At 38.5% G+C, this 22,019-nt stretch overlaps 1 protein-coding gene across 3 annotated transcripts in view; it reads left to right on the forward strand.

Moving 5' to 3' along the window:
• Positions 1-20,626: 20,626 nt before the first annotated feature.
• Positions 20,627-22,019, forward strand: part of PDE4DIP (phosphodiesterase 4D interacting protein) — a gene marked incomplete at both ends in the record, with an annotated part of 180,290 nt that continues 178,897 nt past the window's right edge. For all 3 annotated transcript variants that reach the window (XM_080692738.1, XM_080692727.1, XM_080692730.1), the window contains one exon: positions 20,627-20,678. In XM_080692738.1, coding sequence (XP_080548864.1) covers positions 20,672-20,678 — 7 coding nt within the window. The remainder of the gene's footprint in view (positions 20,679-22,019) is intronic.

Raw genomic sequence — 22,019 nt, forward strand, 5'->3', positions numbered from 1 at the left:
GAAACAGGGTCTTGCTAAGTTGCTAAGGGTCTCCCTAAATTGCTGAGACTGGCCTCAAATCTGGGATCCTCTTATCTCAGCCCCTCACATACTGGAATTACAGGCATCAGATTATCTTCCGCTTTTAGGTGGAAATGTCCTTTTTTTTTTTTTCCCCCCAGCACATGGGAAAGTTGAGTAAAAATCAGGCAAATTATATATGAGTCTTATAAAACTTCCCTGAACAAATAACTCATGGAAAAGTAAACTTGAAATATTTGAAAGGAAAGCAAATTAATCCATCTGTTTTATGTACCCTGTAATTTGATTTAATAAAATGCAAACATTAATTGTATTTTTCAGCTGTGTCTAGGAAAATGTGGAAAAGAGAAGTAACGTTTAGGTAAAAATAGCAGTTCAGTTGCAGAATTTAAGAATTTGATTTTGTTTCTTCTCTGGCATATACAATGGTGCCTTCAAGGAAGACAAAATATCCATTTATCATAGCTGCATTACACTAAGCAGATCCCCACTGGTCAGTTATTTGCATTTATTCTGCTTTGTGTTAATAATACTTAGCTCAGAGGAATGAGGAACTTCTCTATCTCCTGAATTCACAGTGAGCTGGCGAGAGAGGGAGTCCTGTTTACAAATGCCTGATTATGGCTACAGATGGCATTTTGCCTCCTGTTACAGATGCAGCCACTGAGGCTGGGGAGGTTATTTGCTGGTTCACAGCTAGTACTCATTAGTGCATGAAGACTGGTGTAAAACCTATGTACTTAGTTACTATGGTGCTGGTATTTTACGTATAGCACTTTATATTAGGAAAACTCATCTTTTCATATTTCTATTACTGAAACATCCTTGGATGTTGAATTTCCTGTTTAATGTTCAGCTGTGCTGGCAATTTGCTTTCTGGATGTTGAGAAGGAGGACTCTCGGCCTTGACAACTCTGGTCTACTAATACATGGCCCTACCCTTATATTTGGCTTGGAAAATCTGTTGCCATCAGTGCTTTCAATTCTATTTGCTTATTTCCCGCACACCAGATCCACATGGACCTCCCCCCTCCCTCTGCACCAACACACACAAACTCCTTGGGCAGGGTTTGTGTTTTTTCTCTGGAATGTAAGGTACGGGGCCTCATTGCAGCGCCCTCTCCATCCAGTGACTCCTCACTGTGGCTGAGGGATCATGGCTGCAAGACCATGTTGACCACCCTCCGTTTAGATGCCCAGAGACAGTACCCCTATTGAAACCAGCCCCATTTTGTAAATAAAATTCCAAACTGGGCTCATCACAGTTCACAAGTTGTCTCTAGAAAAAATTTAAGCAGTATTTAAAGTTAGAAGAAAGTCCAAAATAAAAGAGACATCATGATGACCCAAGGTGACTCCAGCCCATTCTATTTTAAAGACTTGTTTTCCTCTATCTTAGAACATCTTCTAAATTCTGCAGTCAAGACAAACATAATCTGGATTTCTCCCCTCCCTGAGTCCTGAAAACACTTTTATGCATTGACTATTTATAATAAATTTTATAATAAAAAATAAGGACTTGTATTTTCATAGCACCTTAATAGGCAGTGATACATTTCTCCTTAACCTGTCTCATTATTTTTGGTCTTTTTGCTTATTATACATTGCAGAAACTTCTTTCCTTCTTGGCTTTTAGTAATTCCAGCACTTGGGAAGCTAAGACTGGAGAATCGCAGGTTTGAGGCTCGCCTCACCAACTTAGTGAGGCCCTCAGCAATTTAGCGAGAACCCTGTTTCAAAATAGTGAAGTAGCTCAGAGATAGAATGCCCCTGGGTTCAGTCCCTAGTACCAACCAACCAACAAGCAAACAAATAAACAACAAAAAAAGAAGACTAAGGGTGTTGTAGAGGTAGAACACCACTGGGTTCACTCCCAAGTATCCCCCCACAGATTACGTTTGAATGATAGATGTTCAGAAGTAGAATAACTATGTCATACATTTCCAGTCCTTCAAAATACATTGCATATTGCTTAGAGTTATATTCATATCAGAAGGAGATTTTATTCAATTTAAATATCTTTTGCAAGATCCAAATCCCTCTATTTCAGAGGGGGAAATGAATGCACATTGATAAACAAGTGGCATAGGTGAATCAAGGACATTCTCAACTTCTACCCTTCTCTAGAGTAAAGTGATTTACTGCTACTATTAATTTCCATTAGTCTTGTGAAATGTTTATTGAACTGCTAATAAACAGATGGTTTTAACCTAAGAAGATAAAAAAGTAGATTTAAATTACATCAAAACTATATATTTAAATTACATCAAGAAGCTGGGCGTGGTGCCTCACGCTTGTAATCCCAGCGCTTGGGAGACTGAAAGGAGGATTGCACAGGTTCAAAGCCAGCCTCAGCTACTTAGTAAGGCTCTCCTCTCAGCAACTTAGTGAGACCCTGTTTCCAAATAAAGTATAAAATAGGGCTGGGGGGTATAGCCTGGAGGTAGAAAAGCCTCTGGGTTTCACCCCCAGTACCACACACACACACACATACAAAAAAAAAGTTAAACTACATCCAAACTACATATATTAGAATGTCCATTGCAAAGCAAAAAAAAAAAAATTGCTGCTGTATTTGCTTATGGGATTATAGGCAAAATCCCTTATGTGCCACTTTTAAGTGAAATCAGTCTATTTTCTTAGCAGAAAGAAGTTTACATTTGTGTTCCTCAAGTGGCAGCATGTAAGGTTTAGGTCTGACTTGGTTTGGAAAGGCCCATCTGGGCACTACTTAGAGGTTTTCAGATTATTGGCACCAGGGGTAGCATTACTGCCAGCAGTTGCAGGGACCTGGTTATAGATGATGGTCACTGTGTTCACCCTGAACTAAAATTATCATATGTGGGCCTTAATATACCGGATGACTCCACCCACACACCTTGCCCTGCCTTTGCTGGGATAACTTTGTTTATCTTTAGAGATTAATCTCATCATTGCCCCTCTTGGAATTATTTTTGGAAGGTAGTTTTTTTTTCTTCCAGTCAGAACATGCCTTGTCTCTACTGTTGTAGCACATACCTAGTTGGCTTATTTGGCATTTTCCATGCTTTAAGTTTGTCAAAAAAAAAAATGAACTCTTATTTGTTTTTATCCAGCATGGAAGAATTGAACATTGTTTATACCACTTAGGGATCTTCAGTGAAGAGCATTCCAGATAACACTCCCTGAAAGGCTGATGTGAATGTCTGTTAGTTGTCTCAGTATCGCATGGATACAGCAGGTTATCAGAGCATGATTCCCTTGTGCCTTCAAATGATACATATCATTTTTTTAAATTTATACAAATTTTTTATTGAAAATCAATGGTATACATATAAACTGTACTTGGTGCCCTCTCCCTGCCGCCCCTGTTTTCCCTTCCCCCCTCCCACCAATGATTGTCCAGGGTAACCATGCCATATTCATACTTTTACACATATTCGGATGTAGACCCTCATTAATCAAGTTCAGCCTTCCTCCTCTCCTATCTTTCCATTCAAACTTTGCTGAGATTTCCCCTCCATTATCTGGAGTACATCTGGTATCCCCTATCTTCCCTAGTTTGGGCATATTAGAGGAAACATACGTCCCTTCTCTTTCTGTGCTTCGCTGATCTCACTTAACATAATGTTCTCCAGGACTTTCCATCTTCTTGCAAATGACATGATTTTGTTCTTCTTTATAGCTGAATAGAATTGCATTGTGTGTATTTCCCATATTTTGCAATCCAATCATCTGTTGTTGGAGACCCGGGTTGGTTCTATATTTTGGCTATTACGAATTGTGCTGCTACGAACATAGGTGTGCATATGTTGCTGTATTTCTCTGATTTCAACCCCTTTGGAAAATACCCAGGAGTGATAGAGCTGGATCATATGGTGGATCTATTCCCAGTTTTCTTAAGATTCTCCACAGATCTCCATAGTGGCTGAACTAGTTTGCACTCCCATCAACAGTATAACAGAGTTCCTCTTTCCCCATATCCTCGCCAGCATTTGTTGTTATTTGATTTCTTTATGCTTGCCATTCCGATTGGGGTTAGATGGAATCTCAGTGTAGTTTTGATTTGCATCTCCCTGATGGCTAGTGATGTAGAACATCTTTTTATGTATCTATTGGCCATTTGTATCTCTTCTTTTGTAAAGTGTCTATTCAATTCAATTGCCCATTTCTTGATTAGGTTGTTTGTTTTGCTAGTGTAGAGTCTTTTGAGCTCTTTGTATATTCTGGATATTAGCCTCCTATCAGAGTGGTGGCTGGTAAAGATCTTCTCCCATTCTCTAGGCTTCCTTTTTAGGTTATTGATGGTTTCCTTTGATGAGAAGAAACTTTTAGTTTGATGCCATCCCACTTGTTAATTCTTGCTTTAATTTCCTGAGCTTTGGAGGTTTTGTTGAGAAAGTTACTGCCTGTGCCAATATGTTGTAGTGTTGAGCCTATGCTTTCCTCTACTAACTTTACAGTCTTTAGTCTAATTTCTAAGTCTTTGATCCATCTCGAGTTGATTCCTGTCATGATGAGAGGTAAGGATTTATTTCCATCTTTCTACAAATGGATAGCCAGTTCTCCCAGCACCATTTGTTGAAAAGGCTGTCTTTTCTCCAGCGTATGAGTTTGGCCGCTTTGTCAAAGATTAATTGATGGAAGATGTGTGGATTTGTTTCTGTATCTTCTATTCGAATCCACTGGTCAGTGTACCTGTTATTGTGCCAGTACCATGCTGTTTTTACTACTATTGCTCTATAGTATAGTTTGAAGTCTGGGATTGTGATGCCTCCTGCATGGTTCTTATTGCTAAGAATTGCTTTGGCTATTCTAGGTCTTTTCTTTCTCCATATAAAGTTCATGATTGATTTTTCTAGGTCTATGAAGAATGTCGCTGGTATTTTAATGGGAATTGCATTGAATCTATAGATCACTTTTGGCAGAATGGCCATTTTGATGATACTTATTCTGCCTATCCAAGAGCACGGGAGATCTTTCCATCTTCCAAGGTCTTCTTCAATTTCTTTCTTTAATGTTTTATAGTTTTTGTTGTAGAGGTCTTTTACATCTTGGGTTAGGTTTATTCCTAGGTATTTTATTGGTTTTGAGGTTTTAGTGAATGGAATTGTTTTATTTGTTTCTTTCATTGTGGATTCATTGTTGGCATAAAGAAAAGCCACTGATTTCTTTAGGTTGATTTTGTATCCTGCAACTTTGCTGAATTTGTCAATCAGCTCCAGAAGTCTTTTGGTTGAGTTCTTTGGGTCTTCCAGATAAAGGATCATGTCATCTAAAATTAGGATAATTTTATTTCCTCTCTCCCTATGTGAATTCCTTAGATTTCCTTCTCTTGTCTTATTGCTGTGGCAAGAATCTCAAGGACTATATTGAAAAGGAGTGGTGATAGTGGGCATCCTTGTCTTGTTCCTGATTTTAGCAGAAATTCTTGCAGTTTTTCCCCATTCAATATAATGTTGGCTTTGGGTTTACAGTATATTGTCTTAATGATGTTGAAGTACATTCCTTCTATTCCAATTTTCTACAGTGTTTTTAACATGAATGGGTGTTGGATTTTGTCAAATGCTTTTTCAGCATTTATTGCTATGATGATGTGTTTTTTGTTCTTGGTTCTATTTATGTGGTGAATAACATGTATTGATTTGTGTATGTTGAACCAGCCTTGTTTTTCTGGGATGAAACCAACTTGGTCATGGTGTATTATTCTCTTGATATGGTTTTGAATGGCTAGTATTTTGTTTAGGATATTGGTCTGTATTTTTCCTTTCTTGAGGTATCTTTATTTGGTTTGGGGATTAATGTGATACTGGCCTCATAGAAGGAATTTGGGAGAGTTCCATCTCTTTCAATTTCCTGGAACAAGTTAAGAAGTATTGGTATTAGTTGTTCAATGAAGGTTTTGTAGAATTCAGCTGGAAACTCATCTGGGCCTGGGCTTTTCTTTGGTGGAAGAATTTTTATTGCTATTTCTGTTTCTTTGGTTGCTATTGGTTGGTTTAGGCTTGCTATGTCCTCTTGGTTGAGTTTAGGTAGGTTAATTGTGCTTAGAAATCTATCAATTTCTTCCATGTTTTCTAGTCTTATGGAGTATAAATTTTTAAAGTAGTTTCTGATAATCTTTTGAATTTATTCACTATCTGTGGTGATATCTCTTTTTTATTTCTAATTTTAATAATTTGAGTTGATTCCCTTTTTCTTTTGGTTAGGTTGGCTAGGGGTTTATCAAGTCTATTAATCTTTTCAAAGAACCAGCTTTTTGTTTTGTTAATTCTTTGAATTTTTTTGTTCTCTATTTCATTTATTTCTGCTCTAATTTTAATGATTTCTTGCCTTCTTATGGCTTTGGGAATAGACTGTTGCAGTCTATCTAGGTCCTTGAGTTGTGTCATTAGGTTCTTTATTTGGTGATTCTCTGTCCTTATGTGGGCACTCAATGCAATAAACTTTCCTCTTAATACTGCCTTCATAGTGTCCCATAGATTTTGGTAGGTTTTGTCTCTGTTTTCACTTGTTTCCATAAATTTCTTTATTTCTTCCCTCATTTCTGCTCTTACCCATTCATCATTCAATAGTGTATCATTCAATCTCCATGTATTTGAATAATTTCTTTTGAGTTTCCTGTTGTTGATTTCTACTTTTATTCCATTATGATATGAAAAGATGCAAGGAATTATATTACATCTTTTGAATTTGCTGGTGCTTTCTCTGTATCCCAGGATGTGGTATATTTTGGAGAAGGTTCCATGGGCTGCTGAGAAGAATGTGAATTCTGTAGTTCCTGGCTGAAATATTCTATAAATGTCTATTAGGTCCAGTTGGTTTATAGTTTTCTTTAGTTCTAAGGAGTCTTTACTCATCTTTTGCCTTGACGATAGATCCAGTGGTGTGAGAGGTGTATTAAAGTCTCCCAGAATTATTGTATTTGGGTCTACTTGAGATCTGATGTCCAGATGGGTTTGTTTTACAAATGTGGTTGCACCCACATTTGGGGCATAAATATTTACTATCATTATATCTTCTTGGTGTAGTGTTCCTTTTAATAAAGGGAAGTGCCCTGATTTGTCTCTTCTGATATATTTTAGTTTAAGGTCTGTTTTGTTGGATATCAGGATTGCTACCCCTGCTCTTTTTTGGTCTCCAATAGCAAGGTATATCTTTTTCCATCCTTTCACTTTCAGTCTGAGAATGTATTTGGCTGTAAGGTGAGTTTCTTGCAGACAGCATATATTTGGATTATGTTTTTTAATCCATGTTGCCAGTCTGTGTCTTTTGATTGGTGAGTTAAGTCCTTTGACATTAAGAGATATTATTGAAATCTGAGTTTTGTTTTCTGTCATTTTGTGTTCTGTCTTCTATAGGGTAGTTTGGTCTTTCTTCTTTACTTAAATGGCCCACATATTCCTCTCTTCTCTGGTTCTGAAGTCTGCTTCTTTTTTCTTCTTTATGGTTTATTTCTTTAAGAATTTTCTCTAGTGTTGGCTTTGAATTCATGAATTTTTTGAGATTCTGTTTATCTTGAAACACTTTTGTTTCTCCATCAATTTGGATTAATAGTTTTTGCTTTATATAGTAGTTTTGGTTGGAAGTTACTTTCTTCCAGGGTCTGAATCACGTCATACCAGTCTCTCCTAGCATTCATGCCCTGGGTTGTATAGTCTGGGGTGATTCTTATTGTTTTGCCTCTATATGTCACCCATCCTTTTCTTCTCACTGCTTTTAAGATTTCTTCCTTGGCCTCTATGTTCATCATTTTGGCTCTTATGTGGCATGGGGAGGTCCTTCTTTGATCTTGTCTTGATGGTGTTCTGTATGTCTCCTGGATATGAAGATCCAAGTCTCTTTCCATGTTTGGAAAATTCTTTAAAGAGATTACGGATGCCCTTGGTCTGTACCTCTATCCCTTCTTCATTGCCCATTATCTGTAATCTAGGATACTTCACATTATCCCATATTTGCTGGATGTTTAGGTTTTGTTGCTGTAATGATTTCTGTATACTGCTGACCATGTTTTCGGTTTTGGATGTACTGTCTTCTAACAGTGATATTCTGTTTTCCATTTCATCTAATCTTCCAGAATTTCTTTCTATTGCTGTCTTCATTTCACTTATTGACTCTTTCATTTCATTCCAGACCTTTTTCTGATTCTTTCTTAGTGTTTCTAATTCATCTTTCATCTCCTTTAGACTTGTTTTAAATCCTTTCATCATATTGTAGATCAAGATTCGGAACTCCCCTTCTTGCATTTCTTGTAGGTCAGTATTCGTGACTTCTGTCATTTCTCCACTATTCCTGGTTCTCATATTTTCAAAGTTCTCAGGCCTGTTTTTCTGATGTCTTCCCATTGTTTGTGGGTATTATGTTTAGTCCAGTCTTAGTAGTAAGGATTTAGAGGAGTCAACAGGTAAGCAGGACTTTTTTGAGTGGTCAGGGTTGGGTGATGGTGGAGTATCTAGGGTGATGGGTGCAGGAGTCAGGTAAGGTAGAGGATATAATCAGGTTGTGGAAGAATTTAAGTATAATAGGGTTGAATCAGGTTGAGAATGGGAGAAGGTTAGATAGTAGGATTCTTGTACTTATTAGAATATTTAAGTATGGAGATGTGAGGAACTTTGTATATTAAACAAAGATATATAGTTAGGGGACAAAGGGAAAGATTTGAAGGAAGCTAGTTGATAGTCTAAATTGTAGACTTTTGTAGAGGGAGTGGGGGGAAGGAGCACACACAAATGGATAAAGTAACAAAATAAGGTAGAAAGACTATTATACATCAAATATAAACAGCAGCATCAACAAAACAAAAATGGACCACCAGAAGAGAACAAGAAAGGTTAAGAGAATAAACAGGATAAACATAAGGCAAAATAAAACAACCTAACAACCATGTGATATGAAGTAAAAGATCCAAACAAACAAGAAACCCAAATAAAAGTAAAAGAAGAAAGAAGAAAAAAAAAGAATAACCCCCCTAAAAAACTGAAAACCAAAAAATACCCCAGAAACCAAAAATAAAACAGAATAAAACAAAAATCAGCAAATAAAAAAGAAGAAAAAAAAAAAGAAAAGGAAACAGTCCTACTATTTTACTAATATACGGTGTATATGCCAACGTCTTGTATTTGCTTGAAGCAGCCCCTTGTGGCCCTGTGCAAGTATCACGCCTTAAGTGCCCTTGCTGTGTCAGTGGGGTTGAAGGTGTTCCCCTGAACGGACACTGGCACCTTCAGTTGTCACAGTGTTAGTGACACTCACTGCGTGCCCATTGGCTCCTGTGGCTCAGCTGAGCTCACGCTGTTACCTGGCAGCCCAGTCAGGGGCTCTGAAGGGCTGACAGCTCTTCCATATCTGATTTCCGGGGACCCTGTGTCAGGGACCCTGGTCTGTGTTGGGGACCCTGCAGGTCTCCCAGTGTCTCTGTGGGTGCCTCTTCTGGTGCGCCAACGGTGCCAGGTGAACTCGAAGCTTAAGATGTTAGATCTCTATGGTCACTTTCAGACTTTTAGTTCTCGGGGCTGGCAGGGTTGCAGTTCCCCAAATCCTTTTTGGGCCAGCGGCTTGATATGGCGCCTTTTGTGTGTGTTGCGGTGACTCTTGCAGGTCAAAATTACTGGATTTCTTCTGTGGTAGTCCCAGAATCTTTACAGGCTGTTCTCGGTGGATTTCCCTTCTTTGTGGAAGTTCAAAGCTTCCAAGATCTTGGCAGCTGGGAGTGAAAGACAGAGGGAGGGAGCATGGGAGCACGAGGCCCACTGGGGTAGGAAGGCCGAGGGACCTGGGACCCAAGGAAAATTGTCCCACACCGGGGTCTTCATATGATTGTTTAAGAAACATGCACCAAATTTCTACAATGGTCTCTGCTTTTTAAATGCTCGATACGTGATGCTAATCATTTGCAAACCTCTCCAGTAAGAGGCTGACACTCTAGAAATCATTCTTAGGCATGAACACATACCAAAGTCACACCTTGACTGCACAGCTCCTTAAACTAACCTCAGTTCAGTGTATCACAGGCACAGCTGGCCACTGGGGCTCCTCTTTCTTGTAGATTCTCCACCCTCAAAATCTTTAATGCCAAAATTATATTCCTGGACCATCCATAGGTCAAGTCCCCCATGTCGCTCGTCTTTCTGAATGTTTAGTTCATCACATCACTCACTCCAGTTCCTCAGCTCCTCTGTTCCTTCAAGGCCATCTGCTCTTGCTCTTATGGTTATTTTTATATCGCTCTTATTCCTGTATGTATTTTTATATTACTCTTATTCTTATGAGACCAGACTCAGAATCAGCTCTCTGAATCATATTTTCAGGCACTGCTTTCGAATTTCTAATGTCCTAACAATTCCCAACCTTTGACAACCTGTAGTCAATTTTTTATGCTCTAAGATCCTATCGAATTTGTTTTGATAGATTATAAAGCCGTATGGAGGAAGAAGACTTTGAATTCATTCTTTCTAATCTCAGACTGATCTGTAATGCTGCTGAGAAACTTTCTTCCTTCTCCTCCCCCTCTTCCTTGTACTCTAAAAATCTCATTCCCCCCCCAAACTCTGGTTTTAGTGTAAATAAAAGCAAAGTACATGTCATCTGTTCCATTTTATTTCTCTTTTATAGAATTCACACAGGCAAAACTGAAGAATAATTAAAACTAAATACACAGATATAATTTTAATGTTGTCTTTAGATGGTAACATTTTTAAAAGTTATTATTGTTTTCGGTGTGTGTGGCAGTGGGGTTTGAATCCAGGAGCATTCTACCTCCAAGCTACACTCCCAGGCCTATTTTATTTTTATTTTGAAACAAGGTCTTGCTAGCTTAATGAGAGTCTCACTACTTGCTGGGGCTGTCCTCATACCTGTGATCCTCCTGTCTCTGCCTCCTAGATACTGACATGACAGGCATGTGTCAACATCCCAGCCTAAAAAATTTTTATTTTATCTCTATGCACCTTTCTCCTTTCCAAAATTTCTATAGGGAGCATCTAGTTGTTTATAAAATCACTAAAAATAGACACAAAAAATAAACAATGACAGATTATGTGAATAAAAAAGTAGGTGAAAGGGTGGGAGAGATCACCTATTTCTTGGCATCCAGTCTAGGGCAGCAGATAGGTTGAGCCAGTTGCCTCAACACACCCCAGGGCCTTGGGAATACTAGTTAATGAAACTGAGGACTGCAGAATGAATGCATTGCCAGGACCAAAAGCAAAAGGAAAGTTGTAGAAATGGATGGAGAGACTGCATACCATCCTGCATACCATCCTTGTCAATGTGATTGAATACAAAGCAGATGATTTTCATGTCTCTTTTGAAAGAGTGATATCAGTTTCTTGGCTGACTTGGAGGAGACAGAGAAAAATTTATTAGATATGTGTATGTCTGATGACCTCCTAAGGCAAAATGAGGAAAATAATTACAGAAACAGCTCTTATCTTTTAATAATATTAAATGATTTCTACAAACTTTGATGGATACTACAAGAAAAATAGATTCCTTTAGAATGAAGACTTAGTGTGCAAGAGAAGAAACAAACAAAAATAAAGGAGAAGGAGAAGAAGAACAAGAAAAAAGAAGAGGTCCTAAACAGATGTATAGCTCACTGCAACTATTGAGGACTAGCCCTCCAGAAACACCTACCAGAACTCCATCTGGTCATGGTCCCCTCAGTGACTAGCAGATCACGACCAGATGCATGCAGAGTGAAGGGTGCAAAATTGCAACCTGTACTGGGGAAGTAGATGTTTCTGAATCATCCAAGCCAGTCACTTAGCAAAGAGAAGGAAGCTCTCCAGGATGCTCTCTCTGTTCCAAGAGTCTTTGCCAATTCAGCATCCTTGCTTACAGAGATTATAATGATAGGTCTTGAGATGAGAAAAAAATGATAATCTCACTGTATTTATTATGTAACAGCCCTGTGCTCCACATCTGCGACTTCCACCCTATTTGCATTTGAATATTTGTTTTTGCAATTCTAGTGCCAATTGTGGGGTTGGGGCAACATTTGGAACATAGACGATATACTCACTGTCTCTCTTGGCAAGAGAATAAAAGATCTGAGAAGGACAAATTTCAGAACTTGTTCGGGAATGGCTTTTTTCCCTTTGATTGTGTCTGTTTCCATCACCTCTCCCATCTTTCAGTTTATCGCCTTTGTTAGGTTCAATGCCATCGTTATCACAGAAGAAACTTGGGAGATGTGTGAATATTCTGGAAAATTTTTGTTTGAGATGTAGAAGTATAAAATAATGGGTGACTCACTTTTCAGAATAGGACCCTATGTACGTGGTCATACTAGCTACTTCTCTTTTAAGATTTTAATTACATTGTAATTAGTTACATTGTATTTGTTACACTATTACTCAAACACTCAAGTAAAAGCTGTATCCATCAGGGATGAGTGTGTATCCCAAGAAATACTCTTTCTTTCTCCTTGATTTCTCAGAGGTAATTTTCTGGACTCAAGGAAGGTATAAAGGAGGCTTCTATTCCCTATGTGGTAGAAATAGGGCATATTGGGAAGAAAAAATATTAAAGTTAAGCAGATACAGTTTTGAAGTTCAATCCCTGACCTGGGGCAAATTATATTATCCCTTCAGATCTCTTGTTTCCTCATCTGAAAAAGAAAGATGACAGTGTTTAATTTCCAGAATTTTGTGAGGATTGAAGGATGTATTAGGCATTCAATAAGTTGTGAAGCAGCATTGTGCATGGGTGGTAATGGCTGTCTGTAATAATGATAGTCATTTAGTGCAGGATTAGTGTTGAGAAGAATTCCAGGGTATGAAAATGTGTTGAGTTGTAAAGTTATGCACAGACAGAACAGAAATTTGTTATCTGTACATGTCTTTGTTTTCAAGTTGATACTACATGTAAAATACTACTATGCAAAAATTGTTAGTACCAGAGTGAAGAAGAAAAAAGAATCATATCCTTTAACCCTTTTGTATTTTCCAGAATTTAAATTTTTATAATTTTTAAAATGTGAATAGTGGCCGGGCGTGGTGGCGCATGCTTGTAATCCCTGCACTTGGGAGGCGGAGACAGGAGGATCGCACAGGTTCCAAGCCAGCCGTGCTGGCTTAAGAGACCCTGTTTAAAAAAAAAAAAAAAAAAAAAGTATAAAATAGGTCTGTGAGTGTAGTCCAGAGGTAGAAGGGCTCTCAGGAACCCTAGTACCACCAAAAAAAAAAAAAAAAAATGTGAATAGTGGACCTTTGGAAGGTTTTTTTCTATTTGAAAGAGAATCTAGAAAATCATAAAATAAATAGAATGTGCATTTGGTTCCATGCCTAATATGTGGAGACCTCACTAAACAACAAACTAATCTTTCTGTCATGCCACATGCCTCTCACCACTTGAAAAGGCCACAGGGAGCCTAATCCTTTACATATTTCATCTTTTATCTAGCTTATTAAGTAGGATGTGCAATAAAAGTTAAAATATGATCTTCAATTTAAAAAAAACTAAGAATTGATCTTTTGGTAAAAGTAGTTGAGAAATGGGGCATTTATTTGTATTTTCTACTACTCAAATACTCAACATTTTTACTTCTTTAGGTTTATTTTTGTCTATATCTGTCAGCACTTTTATAGTAGTAAAAATCTTAGTTTTGACCGTTTTTGATGACATTATATTAGATTATCTATAAAGATTTGTTAGATTTCCATCACTGTAATAAATACCTGAGAAAAATTAACTTAAAAGGCATGGTTTGAGCTGGGCATGGTGGGGTACACTTGTAATCCCAGCATTTGGGAAGCTGAGACAGGAAGATTGGGGATTTTGGACAGCCTCGGCTACTTAGTGAGGCCCTTTGCAACTCAATGAGACTCTGTTTCAAAATAAAGAATAAAAAAAAAAAAATTGGGCTGAGGATGTAGCTCGGAGGTAGAAATGGCTCTGGGTTCCATCCCTAGTCGTTCCCCCCCACCACACACAAAAGGTATGGCTTTAGTCTGTCACTTTAAACATGCCTTTTTTTCTGGTTAAACTGCAAGTGTTTTCTAAATCTTACTGAGCTGCTTTTCTCTCAATTCTCACTATAAATCCAGCTCAAAACAGCCAGCTCAAAATAACTATGCTGCTGCCTTAGAATTATGTATGCTGTGCTTCCTTAGAATTTCCTCCACTAGCTCAGTTAGTCCATCACCTTTAAACCCAACTTTCCACAAAGTCTTACAGCATGGACAAAATGTAGACAAATGTTTTTGTTTGTTTATTCTGGCTTCCTGGCCAGAAGAAAACATGGGTAGCCTTTAGTCCAATTCCATTAGTTCTTATTTCCATCAGCAACCTCATCAACACTGCCTTTACTGTCTACATTCCTATGAGCATTCTGATTCCAAGGCCTCTCATTAAGCTTGCATTCTAGATATTCTCCAGACAGCTTTTCTAAACTTTTCCAGATTTCTATTACAAACCAATCCCCAAAACTGGTGAACCACATCATTAGTTATAGTCACAGCAATGACTCCAGTTCTAGTACCAGTTTTCTGTGCTAGCCAGCTTTCATGAGACAAAAATACCTAAGATAAACAACTCAAAGGTTTATTTTAGCTCCCAATTTCAGAGGTTTCAGTCCACGGTCAATTGGCTCTGTGGCATTGGGCCTGTGGCAGCACATTATATCTTGGCAGAACATGGTGGAGCAAAACTGTTCACCTTGCGGTCACTAGGAAGCAAGGAGAGAAACAGGAAGGGACTTGGGTACCAATATATCTTTCAAGTACATCCCCCCAATGACCCTAATGACCTACCTTCTTTTCATTAGGCTCCACCTCCTACCACTTTCAGTACCTGTCAGTCATGCCATAGGCTGACAACCAAGGCTTTGGCCCATAGGCTTTTGGGGGACATTTAAGATCCAAGCTATAACAGGGTTCTGAGTAGTTAGATGAAGATGTAGTGTTTGAGGAGGAAAGTGTCATAAAGAAGTGGTTTCTGCCCTTGGTTCCACTTAATAATCCCACATGGGGGTCAGCATTTGGGAGGAAGGCTAGAGGAGAGGGAAAAATAACAAAAGAATTGGAAGAGGTTCATGGGAGCCACTTAAGACCTTCAGGCTGGGAAAACAAAATGAAATACATTCTTCATGATCCTATCTTTAGGTCTTTGTCATATCTCCTTGTATATTTATATCTAGCCTTCAAAATAAAGATATAATAGACTCTGTTTTCTATAGGTTTCCTAGACTTGCTCCTTTCTGGGATAAAATTAATTAGTGTCTCACTTATATTCTGAAATCCCTATTAGACCTCATCATTCTGAAACCTCTCTCTTTGGATCATGTTTCTACTTCTACAATAAATTATGAGGACTTGGTAACAGAGCGCATATTTTTGTTTACATTTTCAGTGCCTGGCATATAAACGGCTTCTTGATAAATGTTTATAAAATGGAATTAAAAACTCAAAATAACAACCAGGTCCCAGGTTTTGCTCCAAGTACTGCTATAGCACATAGCTTTTCCCCTTCTGAATTTTTATTTGTAATAAGAGAATCACATTCAAAGAAGTTGGAAATATAAAAAACATCTCCTGGAACTAGCCTTTTCTACAGGCTTGGAGATGCTGAGGGTGGTGGTAAGTGATGAGGTGAGGGATAGACTGTGCGGTGCTCAGAACAGCTTAAGGGTGTGTAACCATCCCTTTGGAAGTGTGGGTAATACTATGAGAAGAAATAGTCCTAGGTTAATTATTTTAATAGATGAGACTACAGAGAAGGAAGTGATGAGGCCTACATAGACCTTACAAGTAGTTTTGGTGGTGATTCTGGTCCTGAGATACAACTGTCAATACTATTCAGAGACTCATTACAGAATCTGATTGGTGATGGAAATTGCTTCTGTCTTGCAAAAAGATGGTCTATTAACATGATCTGTAGCTCCTCTCAGTACACACATTAAACAGATCAAAGTATCAGACAATGATGCCAGATACACAGTTTGCAAAAAAAAGGTATAAATATGCCTTATAGAAAATATCTCACTGAAAATTCCATTGTGATTACTCTTTGCTAAGGAAGAAATAACCCAAGTCTCTACCCCCATGATCTTCAATGTTACAAGAGACTAGACCAGGGAGGATAGGACCTAGGAGATACTCAGGTCCTGAAAAGGATTCTATCACTAGTCATTTAAAGCAAAGGAAAATTGAATGTCTTGGATATATCTCACCATAAATGAAGCTACCATTCTTAGAAAATTACTGGAAAGAATCATCAGGCACAGTTTGATAGCACTGGAATATCAGGAAGTACCAGATGGCTTTCAAAGAGGAGCAATTATTTTCTGATCATTTCCAAACCATTCACCCTGGAAAACTATAGGAAAAGCTGTTATTAGGGGTGTCAAAATTTGATGTATAGTTTTGAGTTTAGCATCTTACAAGCTACTTAACAACTAATGAAGAAAATAAGGGTGATACAGCATGCAGAACCAGGAAGGTGAACAGCTTATGAATGTTTGTGCTTGGAAAATGTTTGGTTCTTTCAATTAAGCAGACTAGTGTCTTGGCAAAAACATTAATACCTTTGATTTCAGTGAAATTGGTATTGGAATTAATAGACTGATGAGGTTGCTGCAGGAAGATAAAGGTGAAACTTATTCCTAATTTCTGTGGGGAAAACAAGATTTAAAGTATGCGTGTGGGAGAGTTGTAAGTGCCTTAGTGAATGACATGCTGGCTGAATATGAGTCATTCAGAAACTGTTGTTTAAAAAATATAGAAACACTTGAATTTGAGAAACCCAAACTAGAGTATACATTTTTTTCTGGATTTGGGAATATGGAAGAATATACCAAGGTATCTTACTCTGGTGTGTGTGTGTGTGTGTGTGTGTGTGTGTGTGTGTGTGTGTAGGGGGAGATGTGGAGTCTATATCTATCATACCCCAATTCTCTTTGCACTTTGGGTTTTTCAGATGATGTCACAAATTTCAATCCCCTAGACATATATGTTTCTTCACCATGAGCCCCTTCCCTTGGGGGCATCAAATTTCTTCTCAACCTTTTGGAGCAGTTGAGTGAACCCCTCTGTCTGGCAGTACGAGAGGGAACTTGAGCTGTTAATAGAGCGAAAGTGATTTTAAAAAATCCCCAGAGAGATTACAAATATGCCTTTTTTTTTTTACTCTGTATGCATCTAAAGTAACCTCTCTATCTGTCGAGTTATTGATTCACAGCAGGCAGACAGCAATCTTAGAGTGGGTAGGGTAGGGTGGGGTGGAGGAGAGCTATCCAGAGGGCTAATATATACTGCCTCATAGTCACTGTAACCCACTCCTGATCTACAATGTGGGATCTGTAGAACAAGGAGGATTAAGTGAGGCTGTGTCTGAGAAGTGCCCCAGATCCTTGGAAAGCATTAAAATAGGTTTCATGGTGAAGCATCTATTAGAAAAGAATTGCATACTATAATCACTGCAAAGAACCTTTGAAATACCTGCCCTTCTTTTGCAGTCATTTAGGAAAACTGGTGTCCAATGGGAAAAAAGTGATTTATAATTTACTTAGTAGCTTGTTACCACAAATTAATGAATTTTGTAAAGTCAACTATTGCTCAAGGTTGTGTCTTAAGACAGAAATCAAATTCCTTCTGCATTTGGGCTGTACTTGTGGCCTTAGATGTCTCCAAGGAGCCAGTCTGGTACAATTAATAAGTTAGTGAGCTGGGACTACAAGGACAGGGGTGGCAAAGACCATGGCAAGCTGGAAACCACTCGTATGTTCTGTTTCCCGGAGGCAAATTATCTCCCTGTGTGGACAGGCAGACTCAGTGATTTTTTACCCTCTTGTTATCCAATGGAACTTGGACATGGTCAATCTAGTGTGGACTGAATGAAACATGTTGGATGGGCTGGATTTGGCCAAAGGGTTAGTCTTGCTCCTGAAGGCACACGCATAACCAACTTTTTCAAAGAACTGAGTGTAAATGCTGAGAAATAGCAACTGCTGAGTATAAGTATTTCCCCTACCCATTTAAAGACCTTGTTCTGATGAGTGGTTTTGACACCCAGCTTTACCTCAATGGAAGGGAATCTAGAAATCACACATTCCTCTCTTGCATTTCTTTCTCTCAGAGAAACTCTTTAATGAGAAGGAGAAAGGAAAAACAGAGATCCAAAAGCATCACGGGTGGGTGCTCTACTCTTTATTTTGATGAGTAATGAATCACCAGTTGTTGTACCAGTTGAAAGTACCAGTCTGGTACTTTCACCTACATCTGGGATTTAACAAAGTGAAGATTTCTGCCAAGATCCAGTCCTGAGACGGGAAAGAAAGAACATCAATTTCCACACAAATGCCAACTTCTCTTCCACCTTCCTGTACCTCTTATCTGGTTTAAAAAAAAAAAAAAAAGAAGTGCCCTTAATCTCCATCTACAGGATTCTTTCTGGTTGCAGCTGTCTGGGAGTACCCACGGGTTTAAAGAATAAGCTAAGTGTTAGAAGCATCTCTCCATAGAATTATTGCCATCATCTTTCTGTTTCTGCCATGTCCACCCACCCAGCTTGTTGTCAAAACAGCAGCAATCAACCATTTTAAAACGGTAGTCACTCAGTTCATGTCTTTCTGATTCACAAGAGTCCAGCGCCTCTAGTGTACCAGAAGCTGTACACAGATGGAGCCCCCCGCCCAGCCCTCCCATGTCTTTCTGACCTTACTACCTACTACTGCTCAGCAGATTCCTCCTCGATGCTCTGCAAACCCTTCTGTGCTTTCTCCCGGGGGCCTTTAAATTTGGTGCTTCTCAGGGAGGCCTTCTACTGAAAATTGCACCCCCCTCAGCCTCCGCAGAGTCCTTTCCTTTTATTTTTAATATTAGCCGTCTCCAGCCATACTGTGCATTTATTCATCTTTCCTTACTATAAGTTCCATGAACAAAGGAGGTTTTGTCTGTTTTGTTCACTGTTGTGTTCCTGGGACTTAAAACAGTACCTGAAAAGATAGAAGGTGCATGACCTGTGTTTGTTGAGTACATTTTGAGATTTTCCCAGTTCTGGACGAAGGTGGTAATCAGATATGTTGCTTGCTTCTGGATTGTGGTATATGCTAGCATGTCCATGATTGGACTTTTGCCCATATTTCAAGTGTTCTGTGTCAATTCTACTTCGTGTGTGTGTGTGTGTGTGTGTGTGTGTGTGTGTGTGTGTGTTACCGGGAATTGAGCTCAGGGACATTCTACCTCCGAGGTACACATCAACCCTATATGTATGTATGTATGTTTTGGTGCTGGGGATTGAACCCAGGGGCATTCTACCTCAGAGCTACACCCTTAGCCCAATTTATAATTCTTTATTTTGAAACAGGGTCTCACTAAGTTGTAAGGGCCTCACTAAGTAGCTGAGGTTGGCTGTGAACCAGGATTCTCATGTCTCAGCCTCCGAAATACTGGGATTATAAGCATGTGCCACCATGTATAGCTTTTACTTTTTATTTTGAAACAAGGTCTTGTTAGGTTAATGAGAGTCTCACTGCTTTCTGAGCTGTCCTCAAACCTGTGATCCTCCTGTCTCCGCCTCCCAAGTACTGGAATTACAAGCGTGCACCACCATGCCTGGTCCCTAACCATATCTTGAATTTTTCTCTCGATCTCCACTTTCTTTCCTTTAGTTAAAGCCTTTTCAACTTCATGCTTGGAATATAGACTCTCACTGTCCTCTTTGCCCACTCCACACAGTCTCACTGTGCAGACAGAATAATCCATCTAAAATCTAAATCTCTGTTCCTTTACCACTTGTTCTCTAATTAAAAATCCTTCATTGGTTTCTCAGACCACTCCAAATCAAACTCACTATCCGCAACATACCTCATACGGCTCTGTATGATCTGGCCACAGCACTGGCTCTCTCTGCTCTTCTTTAATTCCTTCTTGACTTAGGATCTTTGCTGTTCCATCCTGATATAACATTATTTTGCTCTTATTTATTCTTCATCTGCTTGATATCCTTCTTATCTAAGCTTAAATATCTCTTTTTATGAGTCCTCATAGTAGTTAAATTCCCTCTGCGTTTTCCTTCATTTGCACAATTGCAATTAATACTGGTGAAAATATTTGTTTACTGGCTGGCTGTACATGTAGTAGGAGCTGCAAACCCTTCTTTGCTTCCTCCTGTGGGCCTTTAAATTTGATGCTTCTTAGGGAGGCCTTCTACTGAAAATTGCAACCCCCTCTGCCTCCCCACATCCCTTTTCTTTTTTTTTTTTAGTATTAGCTGTCTCCAGCCATACCATACATTTATTCATCTTTCCTTACTAGTTGTGGAAAACCCCCTCTGCCAAAAATAATGAATATTTGTGGAGAAATGAGTGAGAACAATATTTTGTTCTTCTTCATGGCTGAGTAAAATTCCATTGTGTACATATCCCATAGTTCTGCAATCCACTAATGGGCAATCCATTCATCTACTAATGGGCAATCCATTCATCTACTAATGGGCATCTTGGCTGATTCCATAGTTTGGCAGTTGTGCTGCTATAAACATAGATATGCATCCTCAAACTTCACCAAAATGTATGATTACAGTACGCCAATAAAAGAAAAAAAACAGTATGTAGATGTCTCATCTCCCGGGGATTGTGGGCTCGTGTGGTTGTATCTTATTAATTAATGTTTCTCTCCACAGAGATTATTTCGCAGAGGATGATGGAGAGACGGTACCTAGATCAAGCAATATGGCAGGTATGGGTGCCTTGGTAAATTCTTGGTTTTCTGCTAATCATTATTCCTTTGAATTTTGGAGACTATAACTTTATCAAACTGCCATGAATTTCCAAATCTGCACATACCACTGCAGCAGCAGGAATTAAATGACCCCCAGCAGAAAGTTCTATGCTACATGTAATTATATGTGCCAGGAAGCAACACAATGCAATAAGTTCTAACTGAAATACTTATGTGAACTCTGCTCACTTTTTAATAATTCTGTAACTGCAAGATTAAAGTCACTTGTAAAATTACTTAAAAATTCTGCCACTAGCAGGACATCTCTACAATAGTACACTATTAAAATGGATATTGTAATAATGTCGTTCTCGGTGGGGAGGGGCTTTCATTTATTATTTCATGTAATTTTTGTAGCAGATTTTGTAAAAATTGAGAGATTTGCTTACATTCCCACAACTAGCAAGTGATTAGGATTCAAATCCCAACTTTGCAGGCTCCATTCTTCCCATCAGATCCCACCAATATCACAGTACAATATTTTTGTTCTGTTTTATCATATTCTGCATATCTCTTTAGCCTATTTAATTTCATCTAAATGTGACAGAAATCATTCCTTCTAATTTCTTTAATTTAAAAAATAACATTTGGCAGGCGTGGTGGTACACGCTTGTAATCCCAGTACTTGGGAGGCTGAGACAGGAGGATTGTGTAGGTTCAAAGCTAGTCTCAGCTACTTACTGAGGCCCTCAGCAACTCACTGATACCCTGTTTCCAACTAAAGAATAAAAAATAGGGCTGGAGTGTAGCTTGGAGCTTGAATGTCCCTGGGTTCCATCCCCAGTACCAAAATAAAAAATAAATAAATAAAAATTACATTTGCTTAGAAACATCAGCTATACCAGCAAAACAGGTGCAACATCTTCACTATCATTACGTATCATTATTATTAGTTGCAATCAGAGTGTATACAGTGAATGAAAAAACTATTTTGTGTATCAAGGATAATTAAAAATGAAAAATGCCTTCTCCATATATAATTAATATGTGCTGTGCACCAGTAAATACAAATAATACAGTCTTGTATTTCAGGTATGAGTTTTTTTTTTTAAGTCAGAAATATAATGGAGAGTTAAATACTTTGGGGCAAGAAAAAAATGCATTGGATACCCTATCAATCACCATAATTTTTCTCTGTACCAGCCTCTTTCTCTTTTATTCCTTCCTTTTTCCCCTAGCCTCAAAACCTTTTCCCCCCTGCATCAGACTTTCCTTTGTCCTAGAATACAAGAGAGAACTTTTAATATTATCCTTTATCTTAAAAGCCTTACTTTCCTTTTTTTTTTTTTTTGCAGTACT

Source organism: Muscardinus avellanarius (genome assembly GCF_963383645.1).
Source record: "Muscardinus avellanarius genome assembly, chromosome: 3".
Classification (NCBI taxonomy): Eukaryota; Metazoa; Chordata; class Mammalia; order Rodentia; family Gliridae; genus Muscardinus; species Muscardinus avellanarius.